This window comes from Serinus canaria, chromosome 15 (genome assembly GCF_022539315.1).
Source record: "Serinus canaria isolate serCan28SL12 chromosome 15, serCan2020, whole genome shotgun sequence".
NCBI classification, from domain to species: Eukaryota; Metazoa; Chordata; class Aves; order Passeriformes; family Fringillidae; genus Serinus; species Serinus canaria.
The window spans coordinates 11551775-11569394 of NC_066329.1; the positions used below are offsets into that span (position 1 = coordinate 11551775).

General features: G+C 48.4%; 1 protein-coding gene across 11 annotated transcripts in view; it reads right to left on the reverse strand.

Moving 5' to 3' along the window:
* The window catches only part of PITPNM2 (phosphatidylinositol transfer protein membrane associated 2), a 125276-nt gene that overhangs the window by 11402 nt on the left and 96254 nt on the right, over positions 1–17620 (reverse strand). For 6 of the 11 annotated variants that reach the window (XM_050980759.1, XM_050980754.1, XM_050980756.1 and 3 more), the window contains 9 exons: positions 17265–17509; positions 16612–16801; positions 15466–15585; positions 14937–15148; positions 10735–10910; positions 10196–10366; positions 8131–8280; positions 3171–3335; positions 1233–1436 (listed from right to left, as the gene is read on the reverse strand). In XM_050980759.1, the coding sequence (XP_050836716.1) occupies positions 1233–1436; positions 3171–3335; positions 8131–8280; positions 10196–10366; positions 10735–10910; positions 14937–15148; positions 15466–15585; positions 16612–16801; positions 17265–17509 (1633 nt within the window). The remainder of the gene's footprint in view (positions 1–1232; positions 1437–3170; positions 3336–8130; positions 8281–10195; positions 10367–10734; positions 10911–14936; positions 15149–15465; positions 15586–16611; positions 16802–17264; positions 17510–17620) is intronic. The other 5 variants (XM_050980760.1, XM_050980761.1, XM_050980762.1 and 2 more) reach the window with 5 other exon arrangements.

The window sequence follows — 17620 nt, forward strand, 5'->3', positions numbered from 1 at the left end:
GCACGTGATGATGGGACTGGTAGTCCCCAGTAAATCCTTATTGCCCTCCTGGGCAACCGAGATGGGCAGCCCAGCCTTCCCATGAGTTGTTGACCACAAGACAAAGTATTGGGACTTCACTGCATGGGGGACTGAAAATACACTGGGATTTAGAGGGAGGCAGGGATACAAACAAAACAGACAAGTTTCTCCCTCAGGGAGCCCAACAACTCACAGGCAGGTGTCCCCTTCCCCTGGGGACACCCCACACCTCAACTGCCCTGAGCTCTGCTCACACACGTGTCCTGCCCCAGTCCCTGGGAATGAGCAGGTCTCAGTCCAAAGCCTCAGAGCCCAAAGCCATGGGCTGCTTTCCCAGCAGCAAGGAATCCTCAATGCCTGTGCACTCCAGCCCAGAGAAGCAGCCAAGAAAAGAAAAGATGGAGATCAAGAGAGCAGCAGAAGAATTTTGTTTGTGTTTGCATGCAGGATGCAAGCTGGGGCTTTGACAAGGGCTTCCTCAAGCTTGGTTTGTCTCTGTGACAATGTTCCCTTTTTAAGGACTTCCAGGAAAGCTGCCAGGTTTAAGGTACAATCCAACACACCCTTCTGCAAAGGGAAATCTGGCTGGTGATGAGCACAGATGCTGAACTGAAAAGATGGATCCACCAGCTCCTTCCAGAGACCTGTAAAGAGCTCCCAAAACAGCAAATGCAGAGGGATGTGGATTCAGCACATCCCCCCATGGCCCAGCACTGGCTCTGCCAGGTGCCAGGTCACCCTCACCCTGATAGTCCCCACTTTTCTGAAGAGCCATGGGAAGGAGGAGCAAGGTTTGACAGATCAATGTGGCTTTCCCAGAGCTCACAGGCACCTCCTCACAGCCACTTCTGATTCCCTGCCTTCCAAACTGACAGCTCCTGGTCATGTCCCAACTTTCATTTCTCATGCAAGTCCCCAGCTTGGGTAATTTCAGATTCTTTACAGGAAGCAGACAGGATTGACTCTTCCATGCTCAAAGACAGTGGTGGAGGCAGAAGCGTTGTCCCCTCAGCTCTGCCCAGAAGAATTCCTGCTCCTGCCAAGTTGTTAGCTGTGTTATGATGGATCTTCAGGGCAAAGTGACAGAAATGTTTGTTAAGATGCAATCAGAAACTGCAAGTGCCTCAGTGTGAAGCGCAGAGATTTGTTGTGAAGTTCTGTGACTATCAAATGAGAGAGGAGGCCGACAGGAGTGGATCTCTCCAGAATACCTGTCTTGATGTCCAGGTCTGGTATCCGAAGAGCACAGCCTGCAGCCCGGCTCCGTGGCCCTTGGAGCTTCCTTCCCTTGGCAGGGACTGTGTGTTTGTGCTGCCTACGCCTCCTGAACGAGCTTTGGGTAGGGGATTTGTGAGGGAGGGCAAGTTGGGACAGAAGGCTAAACCCCCTACAATGATTAAGATGGTGTTTGGTTTCTAAAAGGAAAAATAAAATATGAAAAGAAAAAAAAAAAAAGCAGAAATCACTCATTATTATGGCACACACTGATTTCATCCTCCACAAACTCACGGTACCAGGGGAGCTGCACCCCTAGGGAGGCTCCTGGGAGGGAGCTGTGGTTTTGCAGTGCCCCTCCAACCTTCCTCCAGCTCTCCCTGGGGATAAGCAGAGATCACATCCAGCCCTCGGTGCCATGGCTCCACGTTACCACCACACCAACGAGGCTGAGAGCAGGAGCAGCAAAGGCAGAGCTGAAGCTCGGGGGACACTCGGAGTCAAGGGAAGACTCTTCCTCCCTGATCTCAGGAACAGGCTTTGATGGCTGTGTGAAGGAATAAATTACACAAAGCAGAAGCTGCACAAGGGGGGAGAGCATGGGGAAAGCAGAGGTGAGTGTTGTGTGACCCAACTCTGCTGCAGCCCAGGACAAGATCTCTCTGTGGGACACACCAGCCTTGGGGCATCACCGTGGCACAAACACCTCCCCAAGAAGCACCCCTGTGTGCCAGCAGCTCCCCTTGGTGGGGAAAGCAGCACAAATCAAACACCTTCTCCCCCAGGAGCTGCTTACCAAGCAGATTCCTATTTAACAGTGCTTGGCAAGATGTCAGGACAAGTAAAAGGATGCAGGCGGGGAGTGCGGTGTCGGCTCTTGGACACACTTTGAGCAGGAAAACCTCGTTTGGCAGAGAAGGTATTTTAGTTCTGCTGCTGAGTGCTGCCTCAAACAGGGCAGGAGGTTACAGCAGCCCCTGAGCAGCGCCCACAGACCTTCAACAACTCATACCTGCCTCCAGGAGCATTATTAACCTTAGTAATTAATGATGGAGTGAGTAATTCACAACTCATGACAGGAATGTTTCTCTAAATTTTTGAGACCTTCTGGGAATAGAGTTTGGGCTGAAAATTTCCTCATAGGCATGGTTTTTAGTTTTTGTTTTGGTTTTTCTGGTGGTTTTTTGAGTTTTTTTTTGAGTTTTCAGCCTTTTTTTGGTCTGGGTTACCAGAGGTCCATGAGGACACAGCATTCATTTCATACCTGAGCTGAAACAAAGAAAGGGCTGAGCCATTAATAAAGTCTGTTCTCCTCCACTGTATTAGTTAGGAAGTTATACAGGTCTTGGGAAAATAATAAATAAGAAATCCCTTTTACTCCTCATTCAGCTCTGGGAAATGGGTCAGAAGTGACTGGGAGCTGCCCTGCAGGCTGCAGAAAAGCTGAATTTGAATCTCTAATGCAAAGTAATAAATGTTCTGTTCTGAACCAACCTGTCCTTGCCTTTCAGCGTTACAGAGGGATTTACTCATCCCTGCTTTTGTGGGCCACATTTGAGGGATCTGCATTGAGCCACATCCTGCATTACCCATCTGGTCTCAAGTGCTGATCCAGACCAGTTCTGCACGACTTACCATGGCAGCACAGACACATCCCTGTGGATTAACCCTCAGCACACACAGCTCAGTCACAGTTATGCTCTTTTCTTTACCAACTCATCACCAGCAAGGTCCAACATGCACAACACAGCCGTGGCCATCAAACACATGCCCTGCTCTTGCAGGGGATGTGGTGACACAGGGCACTGAGTGTGGCAGAACCAGAATAATTCCAAGCTTTTGGTCATGACTGGGAAGCACCCCCCGGACAGACGGACGGACAGAAGCTGCTCAGCCCGGAGCAGAGCAGAGTCTCAGAGGGGTGCAACACTTACTGTTGGCTATGTTGGAAGCAGTGTAACTGTCTGCCATTCCTGAGACCTGGCTGGCAATGCTGATCTCACTGGCTCTCCGGAAGCCCCTGAACTGAGGGGCTGAAATGGGGGTGGACAGGGACGCGTTTTCCACGAAGACGGCACCATGAGACTGAACAACATCTGCTACAAAGTTGAAACAGGGAAATCAAAATATTAGACCAACAGACAGAGGCTGGGCAAGATGAACTCGGGGGGGAGGAAGGAGGCAAACAAAGCTGGTGGGTGCAAAAACCTTTCAGAGCTGATTGGAATGAAACAGAAACACCCCACATTTCATTGGAGCTCTGGTTAGAAAAGAAAGCAAACAGCACAGCAGGCAGAGACATGTGGCTGGAGGAGCAGTCTTTGATTGAGAGAAGCAAAGTAAGTAGCTCAAAAACCAGATCCAAAGAAAAACCCAGGCAGACTTATTCAAGCAGCAATAACAAGCATGTGTCATACATACAGATGTGAATATACACAATTTTATACATTCACATCGAGACAAGATAACAAAAAAAACAACCTCGCAAAGAGGTATTTGTTTTCTTGAGATATTTAAATTTAAAAGAATCTCTCCAAGATAGAAGCATTATTAAAAAGCAAAAATCAAGAAAACATCTTCATGCCTGGCAGGGACTAAATTTGGACTTGTATTTTACTGCTGAAGGACACAGCCAACACTCATTAATCTGGAGAAAGGGCTACTGAAGGGAGTCTGGTGCTGAGCTCTTGGATCTCCCATCAGAGTCAGCAGATCAGGGAGTTCTCAGGCTCTATGAAAACAAAACTTTTTTGGTACAACACGCAGGTCAGGATTTTTAAATCCCAGCCTGAGGTTTACCAAGTTAGGCCAAACCCCTCAGTACATAAATACAGAAAGGAGGGCTTAAAATCATGCTCACATGGACCTCACATATGGATGGGAGGGAAAAGGACCTCAAACACTCAGGAGTGGCAAAACGAGAGATGCTGAAAGCCACGTAAAAATCTCTGCATTTGAGTTTTGTCTCTGAACAGTGCTAAGAGCACCCACCCCTCTGGGGATGCTATGAGGCCCAATTAAGTGGGATACCCCAAGCCCCTGCAGGGCAGAGGTTTGTAATGCCAACACCAGGTGCTCACAGCAGGCAGCACCAGCGTGGCACTAACATGCAAAAGCAAAGCAATTCATTCTGGGGTTAAGGTTGCCCATCTCTGCTGCACTTGAGGAGCAGCACCTGAATTTCTTCCCAGATATCAGGCAGGAGATACCACAAGGAATGTGAGCACATTACTCCCACACATCAACACCCTCCACCTATCCCAGCCTGTTCAGTTATCCCTGGATTTAATCCCGGCGCGCGGCTGACACGGGGCGTTGTTTTAGCAACTGGTTTATTTTAATATCAATCTTTTTTGGCTTGGGGCTACTGATTTTCTCCCTCCAATCCCTCACTTTGCAGCAGCAGTGTCTGTGCCCACACAAATCCTGCTGCAGCCCAGGGAGAGGGAACGTATGAAGCAGAAAATGTGTGGCTAAGTGTCAGTAAAAGAGTTCTGTTCTCTGCAGGGAAAATCAGGCCACAAGCTGCTCTGTGTAAAAGCTTTGTGGACTGTGAGATCTGAGCCTTAGCAGGAGCCTGACCTGATGATGAGCTGCACACACAGCCCACGTTGTGCCTGAAAGGCCCTCAGCAGCATCACTTTCTCAGCACTTTCCCCCTCTTTCCACCTTGCCTTGAGCTGCTGGCTGTCAAGGCTGTGACCAGGATCCACAAGCCAGCTGGTCCCCCCAGGCCAGTGCTGCTTTCTGACTGCACAAAACACCAGCAGGAGCAAGAAGAGGCAATCCAAGTGGAGAACAGGAGCTGTACTGAACCCCACAAAGGTCTCAAGGGTGAAGAGTCTCATTCCCTCTGCTGAGAGACCTGGAACAACCCTCTCTTCTCTGATCTCCCCTCCCTCTCCATTCTCTTGCCTCTGAGGTGCTCCTGCTCTTGTGTCACCAAATGGGTGCTCCAACACAGCTGATGATCACCACCTTCCAGGAACCTCCTCAGATGTGAGGAGAGGTTTGGCTTTGTCTGTGTCAGGAAAAATTCCAGACTGAGGTTTGACCACCAGGGAAACCTGAACTTCTTCCTCTGCTTTAACCTAAAGCACCTGTGGCTTGAATTAGGAAGACAAGTTCAAGAGTGCTACAGGAGAAAAGGCTGGGCCCAACATGGCCTGCCTGGGCTGGTCAGCTTTGACTCCATTAGCCCATCTTCACTTAGCTCTGCCTGAACTTCAACTCCTTTTTCAGAACCCAGAAAGTGAATTAAGGAAGAAACAATGAGATTTTGGGCCTGCTCTTTTTTAGCCAATCTTGTTTTCCTGGGCTGACCAGGGATTTTGGAATGTAATGAGTCTGCAGCAAAAGCACCCAACCCTCAGCAGCCCTTCCAGCCCCATCCTGGAGTCACCAGAGGAACAACTCCCACTCCTGTTAAAGCCTGAGGTGTTTCAGCATTGCTGAACAGTTCAGTTCAGCACTGCCAGTGCTGGTGGCAGGACTGTGCCCTGCAGGGGACAAGGTGCCACCCCACAGCAGCACTCCCCTGCTCCTGCCCACTCAGGTGCTCTTGTGCTTCTCCCTTTCCCCAAGCCACACACCCTCTGGCCCTGAGAAAGGGCAGTTTCTGAGAAAAACCAAGGCCAAGAAAAGGCAGGGTGGGAAATGTGGAAAAAAACTGGTTTTATGCATTACAACCCACTCAGAAAAGCTTCCTCCACACCAAAGCTGCAGTGACAGCAACTTCCAAAGAAAATTCTGAGACCTGACTTGCAGAAAAAACCCACAAAGCTAACAACCTATTTCCTGAATTTGTGTATTCTCTGTCTCTTGAGCAGCAGTTTTGAAACCAAGGGGGCTCTCTTGGGGAGTGTGGTGACCAGGGTGGGATGTCACAGGTGCTGCCATGCTGGCACAGACAGACCCCAGCACCTGCAGCCAAGTGTCCCTAACAGGAGCCATGGGAAGCCTCCTGCCAGAGGTGCATCCCCAGCCACAGCTCAGGTCCTGACAGCCCCAGGGAGATTCTCCAGGCAAGCCCAGAGTGAAGGCAGAAGGTCCAGCAGCAGCAGGACCTCTAGCAAGGTTAGCTGTTCCTCTGTCACTCGGTGGGGACAGAGGTGCCCTTGTTTACTGCACTGTCCTGTGACTCAGGGCTGACTCCGGGCCACCAGCCCAGAGCGAGGAAGAGGAGCCTGAGCAGTGCCCTGAGCACCCTCCCAGCAAAGCAGCTGCTGCTGCTGGAGCCACATGGCACAGCCATGGCCCAAGGTTTAACTGCACTTCCAGGGGAGTGGACATGAGAAGCCAAATCACTTCTTTTGTTTTGGCCTACCTACAAATCTTTAATACTCATTTTGGTGCTGTGCTCTTTCACTTTTGGCCTCATTTATCAATGTTCTTATAAAGGAACAGCCCTGAGCCATCCTCTCAGGTAAGTCCTTGGGGTACCTGCAAGACAGATTTTGGTATGTGCTATTTGGAGACTGAGCCATTGCACCAAAGCAGGAAATACTGAAAGCCATCCAAAAATATGTACAGGTCAATAAAAACAAGAAGATTAAAAACCACAGAAAAGCCAGGCTCAGCACAGGCCAGGCCCTGCTCACACTGGAGTCACTGGTCAGTGCTGGGCACTCTGCAGTCACTACCCTGAGATCAAGAGCAACAGATTTCTGCTGTCCACAAGTTTTGGTGACTTTGGAAATCTCCTGCAGTCCAGTGGCTGAATTGGGATTCAGCACTTGCTACACTGACATCAAGAACTGCTTGGACACATTGTGCTCTTGACCCACAATGTAAAAAGCAGAAAATCACAGAATGGTTTGGGTTGGAAGGGACCTTAAAGACCATCTAATTTGGCACAGGCAAGGGATGCTTCTCCAAGCTCTGTCCTGACCACAGGCAGTATCAGCTCACAGTGAAGTGGCATTTCACCAGGCACCTCCAAAGTGGTTAATTAATGGCACCAGATCCTTTCCCTCTGCTTTACCACAGAACCTCACAGCACAGGCAACACAGCAACTGCACACCTAAAAAATCCTCTCCACCTCCAGGAGACAGAGGAGAGACCACTGGGAAAACTCAAACACATCCTGTATGACCACATAAGAGCCCAAACTGCTCAGGGACAGTGAGGGTCAGCTTGTTAAAGACAAACAGGGCAGCAGAACCCAGCTCTGAATGCAAAACACTGAGAAAGGAACGAGAACGGGCAAGTGAGACACGCGGGGAAGAAAAAAACCAAAACAAAGGCAAATCTCATCAAAATTGCAGATGTAGCACCAGCCACAATCAGAATAAATGAGGCCATGCAGCATTGATGGTGGAAAATAAGGCAAAACAAACGCATCAAACTTTGCTTTTAAGGCGGGAGACAAGAAATTAATTTAAATAACCAACACTCAGAGCCACCCTGGGGTCTGAAAGCCTCAGTGCTATGCTCAGCAGAGCCACGAGTGCCCAAACAGGAAATACTCAAAGGGACAAAATCTGGTGTGACATGGACATCAAGGGGAGTTCTGGGCATGGTGGCTGCTGGGGAGCTGCACACTCAGGACACCTTTTCCCAAGGGATCCTGCCCTCGGTGAGCACCACAGGAGCAGGGCCAGCACGGGCTGTCTCTGCCAAAGGCTCTTTCCAGCAGCACAGAGCAAACCAGTCCATGCATGGCAGCAGCTCCCCTCCAGCATCAACACCAGAATAGGACAGAGATTATAACCCCAAACTCTTTTTCCACAGTGGCTCTCCCAGAGCCAGGTGTGATCCCCAGGGGTGATTTTGAGTGGCACAGCCTGAGGCACAGCACGAAGGTTTCAACTCCAGGAGGCAACAGTGTGATCTCCAACAAAGGACCCCAAGAACCCAACACCACAGACAATACAAAAGTGTAGATTACACACACTCAGCACAACCAGCACTTTTATTGGAAACATCTTGCCAATTCAGTACGGGAACGGGGATACTTGTTTCCATGAAGCTGTCCTGGTGCTGGAGAGCACCCAGAGGGTTACTTTCCATGAGGAGGATGGGATTGTTCTGGATTGTCTCAACTAGAAGCAGATGGGGAAAAAAAAAAACCATAACAGAAGGACAAAGAACAACAGACATGCGGCCACAAAGTGTTAAACATACAAACAGTTACACCCCAGCACTTAATTATGAGTCTTCAATGAACAGACAACCTTCAAATAGAGTAAAAGAAACAAAATGGGTGATTTCCAAACAGACCAACAGCAGAGATTAACTGGGAGCAGAGGAGAACACAACGATGGCACTTCAACAACAAAAGGGAGGCATCTTCACCCCCTTCTAAGCCAAATCCATAAATACACAGCAGATCCAGAGAAATATCTCTTACTATGAGTGGGAAAAAATATGCTGTAAGGGAAGAATCAGACTCACAGCCTACACAGTGCAAAGCACAGGAGTAAGCAGGGATGTGAGTTTGATTTTACTCTGCAATTTCGTTGAAATGAAACATGGGAAAATGGAGGAAAAAACATCCTGAGAGGCTTTCTGATTTGTGGACTCCCAAAAAAAAGCTACCTGCATGAGGAGATGTGCACAAGCAGCGTTACACAAGGTTTTGTACAAAACCAATTATAACTGAGCACCTGAATTTTACGTGAGCTGCAAAACATACAGCTTAATTAAAGCAGCAATTAACTTTTCTGGAGTGCCCTCCAGTGAACACTAACTTCAGGAGCAGCTTGGTGAATCATGGTTAGTCCTTCTGGGTAATGTGTCCATCACAACACGACTCTAATGGAAAGGAATGGCCTGCTACTTTCTGATAAGCAAATGAAGAGGCTTTGTCTTACAGGAAAAAGAGAATTTAAAGTCGGTTTTTGTCAGTTTTATTCATGAAGGCAGAGCAGTATCTCTTAAAATAACAAGGCTCAGACCTGGAGGTTTTGCCATCACTCTGCCCTTCTCATAGGAGAGCTAATTGCTGTTTAACTTCCCTGCATAGCAAGTGTCTCTCCAAACACAGCCACCTCAGAGGCTGTGTGATCCAGGGAGGCTCTAATATTCCTGCTGCTGTCCAGATGATAACCAGAACACAGGTTTATTGTCAATGGGGCCTCTACCCCTGGGTACAGTGACAACAGGGGCTCTGGGATGCATTTAAGAGAAATAAGGTAAGATGTTTAGCTGCAATTTTTTTTTGTAATAAGCCCCTTGCAGCTGATACCTAGAATACACCCAAAAAGCAAATTGCTCTTCAAGTTGCTATAGATTCCCTGAGCTGTTGTAACTGGCCTGGGTACAAATGCAGTTGTGGGTGGATCCATTTTTAAAAAGTGTTGCAGCAAGATCTTGGCTAAATTTGACAAGTGAGTGGGGCCTGCAGAAAGCATTTTATTCACTTCATTAAACATGGAATTTAGTTTGGGCCCATCTAACAAATCAGGCCTCTAGATTAAGCAATTACAATACTTGAAGACACTGAACATATAGAAGGATGGACTTTGGACTTTTAACTTTAAAATGATGCAGAGGGGATGACCAGAATTATCCAGCTCTGGTTATACAGTCTTCTTCATTTAGTCCTGCATGATTCAAATATTAGACAAAGGGGATGCAAACAAGTAAATCATCTCATCATCTCACTGCAGACTCTGCTCCCTCCAGTCTTCTCTGGCCCTCCAAGTCCTAAATTCTGCCCACTCAGTTGTGTTTCATTCACACTCCATCACAAGCACCAGTTTGGGTGGAAAACAGAAGCCTTTACAGAGAGATCAGCACCTCATGACCCTCAACAGCTGGAGGCCCCTGTGTGACAAACAGAGGGCACAGAGCACACAAGGCACTGATTTCACTACAAGAGAATTCCTTTTCTGGTAAATCAGGGACAAGCTGATGCTACAGGGCCTGTTCTCCTTCTCACCATTTCCAACTGTGTTGGTAACTTCATGTAACTTGTAACCCTTTAAGAGCTCACATGGATCCAGAGGGACTCACCCAGAACTGCAGAGTTGCCATCGCCCAGCGGGAACCTCTGGTACCGGGGGATATTGAAGGGGGGCAAAAGGTAAAACTTCCTCTCCAAAAGAGGCTCGAGGCGTGAAGCAGATGGGTCTGCAGGGTGGAACAGGTTATAGACCTGCTGACAAGCTGGTCTGAGCTGAAAGACTAAAAAGACAAAGAAAAAAAATCCCTCAAGTATCAAAATATCGCTTGTTAGAATACTGTAAATATTTGTCTTGAAAAATGACAACTGTCAGGTTACAAATTTGCAAAAGATTTGTCATTTATCCCCCTCTCATCTCCTAGTTCAGTCAACTGAAACAATTTATTACAATGTTGACAGACTCAAGAATTCCCAGTGCTTTTCCTGTTTGGAAATGGCATCACTGGTGGTGTATAGAGCACAGGGAGATCTGCTTCTTTATGGTGCAATAAACGTGACACAGAAATGTTTGGGTTTAACCAGACTCCTGCAAGTGCAGCAGGAGGTGCTTACCCCACCCACCAAGGGAGCAGTTTGCACCAGGACTTACTGTCAAGGGCTGGAATTACAGTTTTCCGCAGAGCAAGCACCAGACCCAGGGGAGACCCAAAGAGGAAGAAGTCTGTGATCTCAAAGTCAAACTTCCCAATATTTCCTGCATCCAGCATCGTGGAGCTGCTGGATCGCCTGGATGTGGGGTCGTTTCTCAGGACACTAGAATGTAAACTGAGCCAAGAACAGAAAATAAAATATTCAGAAGATAAAGTCTGAATTATATCCTCACTGTGTTTTCATATTAAAGCCTGGATTATGATTGACAGTGGATATAATTTCTATCTCTTCAGTGAAGGAACTGTGCTAACCAACCCACAGTGACCCCCTGCACTGGCATCATTTACATGTACAAATCCAAGCTTCAGGTGAGTTCATTTACACACCATCTCCCCAAAATGTTTTTTTTCTTTAAGGAGTCATAGAAAATCATAGAACATGTCCAGCTTTTCCTCCCTCTCTCAGGTGTCAAATCTGTTTACAAAATTCCATCTCTGTCTTGTGCAGGATGGGCAATGCACACGTTTAACAAAGAGGTTTAATTTCATATTTTCTTTGGACACTGAAGAAGAAGCAGCAGGATTGCTTAGGTGAAAATCCTGGGAATCCACCCCCACATTAGGGAGAGTTGCTTCTTTGCAGTCTAACTCTGGGCAAGTGAAATGACAGATGTGTAACACGGATAACCTGGTTCACAAAAGGCTTTCTGAGATGTTTCTATTCCCACCCCAAAACACAAAGCTGCATATTCCTTTGCTCTCCAGGTTGTGCAGGTTCCAGTGGCAGCTGTAGTGGGTTATCTCATTATAATTAGAAGCAGAGAGTTGAAGGCAGTACCAGCAGTGCATTAAGAGGGTGTTTGCAAACACTTAAAAAAGCATCAGAACAGGTTCTATAAAACATGGAGGAGAAATGGATATCATAAGGGATGGGTTGGATAAAGGCTTTACTGGCCTGGAGCTGGGAATGATGCAGATCCAACAGTCTCCTGCTGGCTCTGTGGCCCCAAGACAAAATCCCAGGTGGTGACCAGTACTTGTCACATCCTCATGTGCAACAGCTCTGGCTCATCAAGGCTGCCTCTGAGGACAGTGACAGGCCAGCACTGCTGTGGTCTCAAACCAGGGCTGTTCCACCATCCTCAGCACAGAGCAGTAGCTCACAGACCCCTCAGACACAGCCACAGCCCGGGAGCAGCTGCAAATGCTCACACTTTTGGGGAAGAAAAGCAGGTTTCAGGCAGACTTTGCTTTCCTGCCATGGCAAATAAGGAATAATCCCAGTGACAGCTCCAGTGCTGAACGCCGTTCCCAGAGGATGCTGCACCTCCTCCTGCTCCTGCTGCGCTGCCGTGCTCCCTGTGGAGCTGCACACAGGCACATGCACAGCTCTGCTCTCCGCTTCCCAGCCAGGGAATGATCAGTTACTTATGCCAGACACACACACATCACGGGGAGTCAAAACAGTGGTGTCAAAAGCGGGAGGAACAGGAGGTTACAGCAGTGACAGCTCAAACGAACCTCCTCCTGTTTCTGTGATGCAAACGAGGCTGCAGAGCCCTGAAACAGCTCTGAGAACAAACCACCTTTGCTGGAGCTACAATTGCTTTAGCTAACAAGATGAGACACAGCGAGTTTGCTGTGTGTGAGGAATGCAAAGTCATCTCGAACACGCTCAGTTTTGCTGAAGACAGGGTGACAGCGATGGGATCCCAACAAAGACTCCAGAGGAAAAGCTACGCCCATGGCAGGATGGGTGCAGGGGCTGTTTGGTGCATTCCACACAGCTTCCCACAGCACCTCTTCCTGGGGAAGGGAAGAAGCAGAGCAGGCACAGCAAGGAGCAATTTGGGCATCTTCACTCCTTCTGCCGGGAACCTGGTGCCGCCTTTTCAGCAATCAAAGGAAATGAGAGCCAAGGGGAACTCTGGATCTGTCATGCTCCAAGCAACCTGCAGTGCCCTGTTCTCCCTTTAAAGAGCAGCAGATGTACTGTGTGCATTAATTAAACAAGAGCTTATGGATTTCAGAAGCAAATCAACTCATTTACAATAATACAAGTACGGCACAGCCAGAAATAATGTAGTTGTGCAGAAGGACTGAATTTAAAAATAAATGTGTGATTGTAATCTCCAGATGCTGCTCTGGCTTGCTGGGCATTATCCCAGAGAAGTGGGTAGGTCTGATACATGAATAAAAATGAGTGTCTTTGGCACAGGCTGAAATCTGCAGTGGGCACGGACAGAAAGGTCCCTGTGTGCCAGGCTGCCCGTCTGCCGAGCCCTGGAGGAAAACCTGGCTCTGTTCTGCCAACCTCCTGCTCGAAGCCACGTCACACCAGGGCTTGGTTTTTGCATGGGAAAAATCATTCCTTGATGGCAGAGGCCAACAGGCACTCTGCTGGTGCTGGCTGGGAGAACAAGGTCCAGGCATGGCCGTGGGAGCGACGTCCTGCTGACATGCAGGAGGGGACGAGTGAATCCCTGCTCCCCAGCCTCTTCTGCACCAGGGACAAGGTGAATCCCTGCTCCCCAGCCTCTTCTGCCCCAAGGATGAGGTGAATCCCTGCTCCCCAGCCTCTTCTGCACCAGAGATGAGGTGAATCCCTGCTCCCCAGCCTCTTCTGCACCAGGGACAAGGTGAATCCCTGCTCCCCAGCCTCCCCTGCACCACAGAGCTGAGTGAGAGATATGCAGACAGAGCTCCTACTGCAGCTTCAACCTGCCTCTTTTCCTGAGGGAATCCTGGTTTTGAGCTCTGGGAAGAGAATAATTTTTAGCTCAAGGTCTACAGGGAGCTTTAAAAACACATAAAACTCTAAAGAGGTGAAGATGCACCAATCTGCCACCCCACTGAATCCCGACAGCCCTTGCCCAGGAGTCACAAGTGCTGCATATTGGGCTGCTCAGAGATGGAACAGGAAGGACCAGCACAAAGCTATTTGAAACAACAAAATGAGCAATCCATTATCCACATCAGGCCCAGCACTTATTCTAAAATAGGTGTAAAAATGCATCAAGATGCCAGCCTGATTTCCTTAACTGAGTCTGTGCCCCTGAGGTCAATAACAAGGAGGAAAATCAGCACATTTTTGCACAACTCATATTTTCCCTGTAATACAGGAGACTGTTTTGAGGAGGCAAGAACAAGAGCCTGATTGCCTTTTATTAACCTGCTGGAAATAGCCAAGAACCTCACTGGGGATTTTGTAAATGCAGCTGTCTTTCTGAATATCCTATCTCTGTGCACCGACAACATTCACTTCGATACCTTCTCCCTCCCATAAATCATTTACCAAAGGGCCCTGACATGGCAGGACAACACAAATCCCTGTGCTAAAACAATGACTCCAGGTAGTGATGGAGGGGGAGAAATGCAGGGGAAGCCTTCAGCACAGGGCAAAAGGAACAGCCTTGGATGCAGCTGCAATGCAGGTAATGGGGTTTGCTGTGGGGGACACTGCTCCCCAGTTCCTGGGACATGAGAGAAGAGGGATTAGTTCCTCCAGGCCTGCAGGTGAATAAGCTCTGGGCCGTCCAGTTCCAGAGGCTGGAGAAGAAGATTCAGTGAGAAAAATCCTCTGGATTTACAGAAATAATCCCTGAATGACCAGAGGCCATGGGCAGACTGCTGTGAAAATTCCATGGGCTATGTTAACAGACACATTTCTGAATGTCCATTTGAAAAAGCTTAAAAATGTGGTATTGGGGGCTTCAACAGTGAAATTCAAATTTGAAACATGTCCTTGGTGCAATGAAGCAGCCCTGGCAGGGGACAGAATAACTCAAAATCAGGTTTCAGAGATACTTTAAATTAATACAATGCTGGGTTCCCAGTTCTGCTTCACTGAGTTCCCTTACACGATTTCTCCATTTGCTTTCTGACCTCCATCCCACACTTGGAGCACAGCAGAGCAGCAGCTCCCTGACTGCCTTGGCTGTCACACAACAGCTCAAAGGGCTTCTTGCCATTGCACCACTGATGCAGTAGAGAAGCTGGATTGTCTCAGTGCCACTCAGTAAGAAAGCTGTTAATTTTTTTTGCATACATAACACACTGAAATCGATAACTCTCTAATCTAAATTGTTTTCCTACACCCTGCTTATCACAGGATGACAAAGCAACACTCAGGCTCCACAGATACACCACCCTCAGCTCCAGGACACTGCTGGATCTGTTCCTTCCAAATCTTAAATCTTACCTTGAAAGAAAGGCTTGATGCTGCTTTATCGTGTCCAGCTCATAGGTGGATGAATCACTCCTTTTTCGTGGCAGCTGCTTCTTTGGATCTTCTCCATTGCTACGAGGAATATCAATGTTGCTCCTGCTGAGGTGTCTGCTGGCCTCCAGATTAGAGCCACTGGAACAGTGGCTGTTGTTCACCGTGATCCCAGGAGACAGGAGGTCGGTATCCTGGGATTTGGAATGTATGGATTTAGCTGAATTAAGAATACACCCACATGGTAACACCTCCCTCCTATCCTCCTTTCCCCATTTACCCCAAGATCCAGTTGAGGCCAGTACAGAATCTCAGGCCCAATCACTCCCTGAAGTGTGGGTGATGCTTCACACCAGAGGGTGAACCATCCCTGCTTAGAGCAAACACACCCAAACTGACACTCACACGCACCTTAAGACATGTCTGCCACTGATAAGGAACAGAGTCTTTGCTGTTCCAGGAGACCCTCACTCAAAGCAGGCTCTGTGGAGGAGCTGGGAGCCAGCATTACCTGGACACTCACGACGCTCCCTCGCCGGCTGCTGTTCTGGCTCTCGGACACGGTCTGGTTGCTGTAGCATAAGGCATCAAATCCCAGGATCCCTCCAACACAGTCCCCTACCAGGCAGACCTGAGACAGGAAACAGAAGCAGGGGAGGACAGGGAGGAGGAATAAAAAGGAAATTAGGAAAAGAAGCCCCTTGACTTCAGTTCAGAACTAACAGTTATACACAGAGACTGGATTACAAGTGGGCAAGCTGGAGTGACAGGATGCTCAGTGCCTCCATCAGTAAAACTGCTCAGCCTGTGAAATCCATCACTGCCTGCAGACTCCCATTCCCTCACACAGCTCATCTGTCCTGGCTGTCCCCACCAGCCTGCTGGAGCAACAGGACAGCAACACAGAGCCCTGATCCTGGTGCTAGCTGCAGAAACCAAGCTGGATCCCCCTTGCCAGCTCCTGTGCTACTTTTTAGGGAAGCTTCTGCCTATTTGTATTCCAAGGGGTAACAGTGTTCTGCCTCCAAGGGTATGAGCAGACAGGCACAGTAAAGCACCAAGATCCCTGGGCAGGAGAGGGCTGGCTGGGAAGAAGCTCAGGGTGAATAAACCACATGACAGCAGCGCAGTGTGACAGCTCCTCTAATGTCTCTGCCCTTGTGGGGCTGGGGAGTCACTTTGCTCAGAGGTGTGAGTCTCAGTTGTGCTCTTTATGAGGTGCAGCAGCTGCACAGCCTCACAAAATAAACCCATGGGTGGACAGCTCCAGCACGAGCTGCTGAAGGTCCTTTAAAGCCAGGAATGCTAAAACAGCCTTGGTTTGCAATGGGGATGAGACCATGTTTAGCAACAAAGGCAACATTCCTGCTCGGGCAAGGTGTGTCACACTGAAACCTGATTAACTTCACAGCTTTGGAGCTACATTTCTGAACACAAACTCAGGCTTTGCTTTGAATCCCAAAGGTCCAGGACAGCGCACAAGCAATAATCTCTCCCTCTCAGAAAGAAAGAAATGGAAAGCACAGCACTTCCTTATTGCAGCCCAGCACTGTCACATTCCCATCCCTCCTGAGATATTTATGGCAAAGAGAGTTTCAGAAGGAAATTGCTTCCCTTGTTCTTGCTCTGGCTGTGGCCTGAGCAGCCCCTGGCTCACCTGGCCAGTGAAGGAGGTGCCCTCCTGGGATTTGATGAACTCACTGTAGGCCTGGTTGGCTCTGACAATGACAGTGGCCACGGCTTCCTGGTACTGCGGGGAGGACGTGGCGAGCAGGGGGAGCGCGGCGAGGGGAATGTGATCCTGGCTGTTGGACAGGCAGCCCTCATCATAACTGTATGGGCTGAGGCTGCAGAAGGCAAGAGACAGTGGGAATATGGGGAAAACAACTTGCAGGCAGTACAGTCAAGTGTTGTGGTTAATAAAAGAAAGCCTCGAGACAGAAAGGCCATTTATTCCTCTGTGAATGGGTGAGAGCTTAATAAATCTTTCTCTCCCATCAAACGTAAATCTTCAAGGACAACATACTTACACTGACAGAACAACCTCCAGACAAGGAATTAAATCCTTAGTATTTATTGGATTAATTAGAATAAATCAATCTCAGAACTTGTGCTGCATGATTACTGTATTCACTGCAGCTAAGTATGAAATCGAGATTGAATGCCTGGCTGGTACATTAATAAATGCATTCCCAAAGCACAGTCAGAGCTCCTAGTGCTACATGCAGAACATCTCAGGAAAACAAACAAAACAAAACAAAACAAACTCCCCCAAAACCCCCACTCCATGACAAAACAGCATCAACTTACCTGGACACCAGGGAAAATGCTTCAGAGCAGATGGCTGGGCAAGGGACAAGTTTGATGGCAATGTGTCCCAGAGCAGCTGGGTAATGCACCCTCATCACCGTGTCAAACACAGTTGTGATGGTGTTGACATCCCCTTGCTTGGAGCTCTGGTCACCACTTCCTGAGTCCAGGATGTTCCCTCCATGGAGGACCAAGAGGAGGACATGGATTTTACTTGGCTGCATTAATGGCTGCACTGATTCATCCTAGGTGGGGATGGAAGAGAGCACACAGAAATGCTCATTTTTCAAAGAGGTGTGACTTGGGCTTAATTTATGGCAAATTAATTTATGGCAAAGGCTATTAGATACACCACA